Source organism: Pisolithus orientalis, assembly GCF_024613125.1.
Source record: "Pisolithus orientalis strain OTSU chromosome Unknown F5J12scaffold_19, whole genome shotgun sequence".
In the NCBI taxonomy this organism is placed as follows: domain Eukaryota; kingdom Fungi; phylum Basidiomycota; class Agaricomycetes; order Boletales; family Pisolithaceae; genus Pisolithus; species Pisolithus orientalis.
The window spans coordinates 416,120-425,109 of NW_026260800.1; the positions used below are offsets into that span (position 1 = coordinate 416,120).

At 45.4% G+C, this 8,990-nt stretch overlaps 1 protein-coding gene across 1 annotated transcript; it reads left to right on the forward strand.

The window, feature by feature from the left end:
• Nucleotides 1–289: 289 nt before the first annotated feature.
• Nucleotides 290–2,543, forward strand: F5J12DRAFT_906222 (uncharacterized protein; the record flags this gene model as incomplete). Its single annotated transcript, XM_051748764.1, has 7 exons — nt 290–367; nt 516–587; nt 713–737; nt 804–1,123; nt 1,172–1,355; nt 2,293–2,307; nt 2,524–2,543. The coding sequence occupies 7 exons, from the start codon at nt 290–292 to the stop codon at nt 2,541–2,543; spliced, it is 714 nt and encodes a 237-aa protein (XP_051598906.1).
• Nucleotides 2,544–8,990: the final 6,447 nt, after the last annotated feature.

An 8,990-nucleotide genomic window follows, 5' to 3' on the forward strand; every position in this document is an offset into this window, starting at 1 on the left:
GAAATTTCCAGCACCATGTTGACTATGAGCAACCAGAGCATAGTTGCATTTCTCAATAGTTGAAGGTTCTTTGTGTTAGTTTCAATGGTAAGATTTTATTGCATGTGTTCCTCTCTACTTAGACATATGTCTTGTGCCAGGTTTGCAAATGGTTGATCTTGCTGTCTGTCCATGTGCACTGGTGGCACTTCAGCTCCTGCAGATGGGGTACTTTCCATCTGCACCACTGGGGCCAACCCTTGCTGTCAGTTTACAGCTTCTGAGTCTGGTCAGGCAGGTCTTTATGCACATGCCCCCAAACATCTCTGCATGGTGTGAGTCCCTTGAAGCATATCTTGCTAGCATGGGCTACAAGGTAGACACAAAGGTTTGTGTCTAATGAATGATTGCACTGTGGTTGTATGAAGGTGCACATGTCTGCAGATCTGATCTTGTGCTGTGTTTATCAAGTCAATGCATGCTTTTAACTATTTCCATCCATATCTATTAATGATGTTTGCTAATGATACTTGCAGGAAGGTATACGTCGAAGGTTTAGTAATGCATACCACTGGTATTGCATCCTGGAAATCTCAGTTGATGAATATGTTCAACAACACCTGGAAAGTGCTGCAACCCCACAGCTGACATCCTCCCTGCAGTTCCATCATCCTCTCACCACCCTCCAGATGTCTCAAGCTCAAGGACATGGCCTTCAGAATACCTATGAAAGTGTTGTCCATTGTGCTTTGGTAGTTGTAACTGGAAAAATAATAATAGGTATGTTTCTTGGTGCACATACATAATCCTATGTTACTAAATAGTCTTGGGTCCTAGCTCCTCTGATTCTGATGCAATTGTTTGCATTGATGCTTGCTTTACCCAGAAATGTAGAAGAAGTCAACAGGATGATCTGGTAAACCCTACGGGTTCAGTTTTTCTGTCACAAGAAGACATTGATACTATGGAATGTGAGATTGAAGGTTTGAGAAGGACAAAGGCATCAATGCAAAAGAGGAGTGGTCAGTCTTCTAAGAAGAATTGTGGAGATGAGGATAGATTTGAGCAGGGTATGAGGATACCACCATCAGTCCTCAAGGGTTGTAATGAATCCTTCACTGCAGCTGATGAGAGATGTCAGAAAGTGAGCTTAATCATTTAACCTGTCTGCAATATTCTGATGGTGGTATAGGCAAGTACCCAATTCTTTTCAGATACTGGAGTTATGGCCCTACTCTGTCATCATGATTGTGTTATTCACCTTGCCAACATGACTTCAGCAGGGGAGAAGCAACACTATGCACTTGCCCTTATCAAATCATTATTCAGTCACCTCCCTGATGATTTTCACATTGGGCTGTTATATGACATAGGCTGTCAGCTTGAACAGAGCTGCAGAAAGTGGGGCTACCTTGGGCCATTTCTGCCCCAAATTTCTTTTGCTGTATCAGTCTTTCATGCCTTTGGTCATGAATGGGCTTGCCAGCTCATCTATCACCCTTGGAAATGAGAAGGGTTTGGACTTTCTGATGGAGAGGGTTGTGAGCAATTTTGGAGTTCAATTAAGCCACTAATTCCATCTCTGTGAGTTTCTGGGGTATGCAGTTAGTTGTGTCACAAAATGCAGGCTAATATTTTATTCAGTATCATCAATGCCTCTTTTTCATTGACTCCCAGGTGCACTATCTTGACATGAAGAGTCTTACTGGTCTTGGCCAGTGGCTTTTGCAGTGCTGGAACCACTGTCAAGAAAAAAAGGCTTCTGCAAACAAGGGTCTAAGAAAATCTGGGATCAATATTCAGACACTTCAAGCTGAATTGGAGGCTCAGGTTTCAGTACAAACCAAGCCAGCATCTTGTAAGCTTCCAGTATAAGTGATTCCTCTTGCTGTGAGCTGACAGTAAATTAAGGGTACTCTGCAAAAGCCACAGAAAATTTTATAATGCAAATGATGGCAACTCAGAAATCACTGGAAACTTATGATGCCAGACTAGATGAACTGGAGAAGGGTCTTCTCTGAGGAGGAGCTGATATGACAAATTTAAATATACAGATAGCCAAGTGTCACAAAAAGATTATGTGTTTCAAACAAGCTTCACAAAGACAGAGGGCAAGCCTTGGAATAGATGGGTTTGCAGAGCTTTCTGGGCTCCAGAATAGTTCCTTTCTTCAGGCTGGTGGTTCTTCCTCTTCTAGATTTATAAGTTGATTGAATTCAAAGTGTTCAGCTGCATATGCATGCATTGGCAATCAAGAAGCATATCTGAGACCATCTGTGTCAATGAAAGTTTGAATTAGAGAGACAAGAACAGTCTTACCACCAGACAGTTAGTGGTAAGTGGTGCTCTTAAGCATTTTCCTCTTGTGGTTGACTGCTTTGAAGAACAAAAACTTCAAGTCCATGTGGAAGGATCTGTCTGGTGACAAGAACCTGGAATTGTCAAGCTTTCTACCTCCTACAATAATTTGTGTTTGCAGTTGGTAGCTCTCATCCACCAGGGGAAAGCCCCTCAAGGGGCCATAGCACCTATACTTATCCAAAGGGATGGTTTGTTCAAACTAGATGTGGATGATGATATCTGGCAGGATATTGGTCTTGAGGATGATTCTGTGGGATTGCCACCAGCTTGGTTAGCTGATGAAAGGGTGCACTTGGGGATCAGGTCACTCCTTGAGCTGAAGAGGTGTGAGGAGGAGGAAAGGAGGCTCCTGTATGAAAGAAAAAGCTTGATGGAATGGTACTCAGAAGAATGGAGACAGCTGGAGAAATGCAGAGTGGATGCAGGTAAGAGAGCTGTTGTGTCATTGAATGTATTAAGACAATTGAATCAAAATCAGGTGCAGATCTTGCATATGAACTGGACTGCAGGGCTTCAGCAATAGCAAGTCTGAGTCTCTTGTGGCAGGAAAAATTGAGGGACTTTCCAGGAGGTGCTGATGAGAGCTGGGAGGCAAGGGTTGAAGAATGGAGGAATATGGATTATGCACCACTCATCATGGACATGGACAGAAATGAAGAGGTGGGATGGGAGGACTTGGAATCTGAAAATGATAATGGGGATGATGAAGTGCTTCATGATGACTTGCTGTGTGTTGCTGAGGAATTTGCTCTTGCAGATGAATATCACCAACAGTTCAGTGAGATGTCATTGACAGAGTTCTCATGGGCAGATGACTGGGAATTAGATGTATTAGATATGGATCTCCCATCATCTCCAAGTAAAAGACCACATAGGTAGTAAAGCTAGTCTTGTATGTCTCTGAAAAATTCATTAGATGAGTTCCCATGGCATCTGAGGTATTTTAATATACCAGGAGTATGCATAATTGGGGGGATCGCCCCCAGTAACCTCCAAAGCTATGATGAAACATGCTACTGGCCTCAAGAAAGGGGGTGGGATGTCCCACAGTAGCCTCTGAAGCTACCATGGGACATCCCATTGGCCTATGGAAGAGGGATGGGATGTCCCACAGTAGCCTCTGAAGCTATCATGGGACATCCCATTGGCCTATGGAAGGGGGATGGGATGTCCCACAGTAGCCTCTGAAGCTATCATGGGACATCCCATTGACCTCTGGAAGGGGGGATGGGATGTCCCACAGTAGCTTCCAAAGCTACCATGGGACATCTCATTGGCCTATGGAAGGGGGGGTGGGATGTCCCACAGTAGCCTCTGAAGCTATGATGGGACATCCCACTGGCCTATGGAAGGGGGGGTGGGATATCTCACAGTGGCCTCCAAAGCTATCAAGGGGCATCCCACTGTCCTGGGCATGGGGCCCCATGCCAATTAGATCATATAGCATTGAGGCACTCACATGCTCATCCCCCACAATAGAATCATTTTGATGCTATGTATGTATGTATGTATGCACCTCAACTGTAAGTTGGAAACAAAAGTAGTGATCCTAGTAAGGAGTGACTGCTGTAACAAATGCAAGAACTTACAATACTATTGGGGGGATTCTGAATTCATTAACCTTTAGTAATTGACAGGTTCACCTTCATCCACATTGTACAATTCTGCAGATGGCATCACACAAACACACTCATTGCCCAGTAGTCTTCATATATCACTTGATATGTATAGCAAGTGTTTTTTTGGGAGGGTAATGTTTTCATCTATCCCCCCAGTTTGATAGGTATGCTCATTGTCTGGATGATGATCATAACAGCAATGTATTTGTGATTGAAAGCTGGCATTCCAATGTGGGTGTGAGCTGCACTTTTGCAGTTGAGGACCCCTGACACCTAAGGCAGCCATGGGACAGCCCAAAATATATTACCAGGGGGCTGGGATTATGGGACATCCCAGGTCCTGCACACTGCAAATAGCCCTGGGACATGGCCAGATGTCCCTGGGATGACCTGGTCTGAGTGGCTTTTAGCTTGGATGATTTGTAGAACAACTTCAGCCTAAATGCTTATGAAAATTGGTTACCTGAAGTGCATCATGTGCCTTGTTGCATCCCTAGTAATCATTGCCATCCTGGGAGTGCATATGTTAGAGGGATGGCTCAGATCTCCAGCAGTCATGGTATTTCCAATACCCTCTGCTACTGCAGAGGTGTAGGTGATCTGGTGTTCCACTGCCCTCTCTGGTGGATGACCAATTTCATGTTTGTCCTTTTTGACTTATGTATGTTGCTTATATGTTTCTTTCTTGCTCCAGTGTCAGGCTCTTCACTGCACCTTGATGTGCAGCTGGTATAGCCTTCACTTTCTGACTCCTCCCCATCAAATGACACCATATGACTCTTATTTATTTCACTGATTGTCCTGTTGATTACTGTGGACACATGTTGTGACATGCCACACATGAATGGTATGGTACTCTTACTTAGAAGTACTTAAACCCCTGTACAGTACTCTGCATCCTCAGTTTTTCGATAGCTTGCAACTTAGCTTATTCCTTTGCTTTTGTCCTTGTTCCCTTCCCCATTGTGGTCCCAAAGGAACTCACCAGTGGAAGCAAACCTCTGTTGGACTTTCACAATAACTGAGCCATAGGGGTTATGACAAGTTCAGCCTGAAGACTCCCCCTTGTGTCACTCATGACTAGTCCATTTGATGAAGTCACTCAGCTCAGGCATAACAGAGGCAGAATCTGGATTGGTGGTAGCATGTACCCATGCTGCTTGAGTGCTGGTTTGGGTAGGCATGCTGAGAAAGTATTGCTGAGATTTGGACAGAAGGGTAGTGACCCACACAAGTGTGAGTCTGAAATACTGTTAAGTCCAGGTCTTCACCAGTCCAAAGCTGGTCTGGAGTCCAGTTGGAGGTCAGAGGATAATGCAAGATACTAAGGGGGTTGGACTGTTGGACTTAGCAACTGATGGTGCAGTGCTATTCCCTTGCATGGGCTGTAATCTGTTCATGCAACAGGGGACAGAGATCAGAGGAACTGGGTTAAGATGAGACTAAGTTGATTTCAGACTGAGGCTAAACAGATTATCCTACAGCTTGAATACTAGAGGTAACCTAAGTGTAACATAGCACTGGAGACCAGTTTGCACCAGTACAGTGATGGTTGGTAAATGGATTGGTAAGAAATGTCACAAAGAATATTATCAAGCAAGACTATGAACAAAAGATTTACTGGGAACCAGGGCAGGACTAGTGGCTGGGCTGGGTATTACACCAGTCCAGTACCAACTGAGTTGACAACTTGATTGGGCACTGCCTTGCAGTGCCTCATGAGCTAACACATTTCTGGGTTGAAGGGTTAAGGCTGGGACCAGGGCAAGGGTTGGGTGAGACTGGTCAAGTCCAGGGTAGAGCTGGACTAGAGTAGTCTGGACACAGTCATGACAGATGGACAGACTGCAGGTGCTGGAAAGGGTGGATAGTCAGCTGTCTGAGGCAAAAGCCTCTACCTTGTAATCAGTGGGGTCATCCTCAGCCTCCTCAAGAAGGCAGTCTAGTTCTTCATCATCCAACCCAGTAATGTGAGTGATGGTTGCATGGGTTTGAGACCATGGGTGATATGGAAGGAGGTGGAACACAGCAAAGCAGAGCTTGGAGATGGAACCATCCAACTCAGCCAGCAGGTATGAGCCCCCAGTGGTCTGACAAAGGATGACCATGGGACCTGTGTACTGTGGCTTTGTTTTCTGGTTCAGTTCTTTCTCTACATGGGAGTTGTGAATGAGCATGAGGGTGCCAGGAGCAAAGTTATGGTCTTTAGTGTGATGCTGAAAGGCAGCTTTGAACTGCTGGACAGACTGGAAACATGCACAGAGCACATTATTGTGGACCTGGTCTAGGTCATCCTGATGCTTCTGTAACTGGCATGCATGCCAAGCAATCAGTTCTGTGGTAGTCAGTGGTGTTGCATCATCATGGGATGGGGGCAAAACAAGAGTAGCCTCAGCAAGGTCAAATGGGAATAGTGGCTTGACACCATGTACCATGAAGTAAGGGGATAGACCCATGGACTTCCATATGGTGACCTGCTCAGCCCAGAATACAGAGTGCATGACAGTGTGCCAGCAGCAGTTGTCATTCTCACAGCTCTTCATGATAGCCTCATGAACATCATAGTGGCAATGCTCTACAATGCCATTAGCCTGAGAGTTGCAAGGAGAGATTCAGATGTGGTGGATATGATATTGCACAGCTAGGGCATCTAAGGCTTGAATGAATGCAGGACCATTGTCAGTGACAATCTCAGCAAGCAGACCCCAGCAGCATAGAATGTCCTCAAAGATGAAGGATATGAGCATGGTACTATTTTCCATGTGAAGCCTACACCATTTGGGATGTGAGGTGAGCATGCAATGAGCCTGCACTATGTAGTGGTAGCTGCTGGCTTTGGGCATTAGCATCATGTCAATGTGAGCTTTATGAAACAGGCCCCCTATCATGGGCACAGTGGGAGGTATGTGCAGTTTCTGTGTCTGATGGATCTGGCATTCATGACAAGTGCAAACATACCATTTAATGTCCTCAACAAGCCGAGGCCACCAAAAGGTGGAGGAGGAGGCAGGTGTGGACAGTGAAGATACCTTTGTGTCTGAGGTCATCATGTACTTCTTTGATGAGGCAATACTCCTTGGACTCATCAACAACAAGCTGGTGCTGTCCATGAAGTTCTCTATGCCATAGGCTGCCATCTTGGAGGAAGAAACAGCTGGTGGAATTAAGGAAGGATGAGTACTGTGCATCAGTAAGGTCAGGAGGTTGCTTGTGGGTCACAAGGAATGCACAGATCATTTCTATCTTTTCCTTGTGTGCCCAAGCTTTTGTGGACCACAGGATGGCAGGGTTGTTAGAGGTATTGGAAGGGTTATCAGCATCAGCTGTCACAGAGAATGTGAGGTAGAAGGATGCAGGCAGTGGGAGGCTTGCCCAATGGTAAGTGGGTGGCAGTAAGGAATGAATGATCTTGATTGGAAAGAGACATAGGAGGTGGGCAGTCATCGACAGCCTCTGTAGAGAAGGAGTAAAATTGGTCTAGCCAATCCTCATGGTTGTCATCCTTGGGTGGGTCAAGTTCCAACTGTGGACAGCAGGACAGCCCATCAGGGCTGGCATGCTTTTTCCACAGGAACATGTATGAGTTTGAACAAGAAGAGGAGGATGCCAGTGATCCAGTGATTTATTGTCATGCTAGGCTGCAGATCTGGGTTATTTATCATTCCCTTAATATACTTCCCATCTACCTCCACAGTGAAGTTAGTGAGTCCAAAGACATATATGCATACTGCATGGAAGAGGCCATACAACTCAAGCTTAGCCTGGGAGTAGCAGCTTTCCACTTCATTGAGGGTGATGGATCTGAAGCAACTAGGGTATTGTTTCCCATCTTCACCAAGCTGGTAGAGGATGTAGCTGACTGTGATGACCAATGTGTCAACAGCTAGAATGACTTTGTGACTGCACTTGTAGTTGATCCACCACAGGGGCACTTTACAATTTCATCCTTGAGTCATTGCATGGCAGTGCATTGCAGTTTGTCCCATGTGAATGGTACAGCTTCCTGTGTGAGTGTGACCAGCAGCCATGTGATCTTGGGAAAGTCCTTGATGAAGATGTGGAGGACACTGCAGACACCAAGGAAACTGCAAACCTGTGTCAGGTTGTGGCACTCAGGCCAGTCATGGATTCTCTGCACTTTGCTTTCCTTGGGAATGTGACTTCAAAGGTGCACTTGTGGCCAACAATCACAGCAGACAGAGCAGCTAGCACAAACTTCTTTGCCAAGATGGTGGCTCTGATGTTCTGCAAATGCTGAAGGATGTGGTTAATGACTATACAGTGATTCCAAATAAACTTCCAGATCCCAGGGTTCTCTGGGATAGTCTCATAGGAACTGTCTCATACTGATAGTGGGTGGTCTCAGATTTTATGTGGATGTCATCTATGAAAGGCAAGGTATGATGCAAGATCTCATCCTGAAGCATGAATGCAGTATCTCCCTGGTATACCTGGACTGCATTTGCATGACCTTGCAGCAGAGTAGTAAGCTGATGCAGTCCAAGCAGAATACCAAAGGTGGTGAGGTTGCAGGAGTCAATGTGAAGTGCATGCTGGTCATACCTGGAGTAGTGATCAATCATCACATAAACTGCATATCCAGTGAGGGACTCTGTGAGATGTTCTATGAAAGGCAGGACAGATGCATTGCAGATGGTCACTGCATTCAGGGGTTGTAAGTCATGCACAAGGCAAGGAGACTTTCCATCTTTCTTTACTACACAAAACCAGTGAGAGTGATAAGCCACTGTAGAAGGTTCATACATGCCAGACTTGATGTGATCTTTAATCATGTTGATGACTTGGGCATGTATTGCACTCAGGATAGGGATATTGCATTGGACCCAAGGTGTCTGTGGAATCATGGAGATCTTTACAGGTGGGAAATAGTGTTTGTCCAGGTGTCTGTGCTCTGTGATATCCCAAGCAAATGTGGGTTCATGGACTGAAACAAGCCAAGTCATGAGTTTAAGTTCTTCTGGCCAAAGCCAATCTGCAGGGTTGAGATCAAGCTCTGTGGCCTGTTCAGCA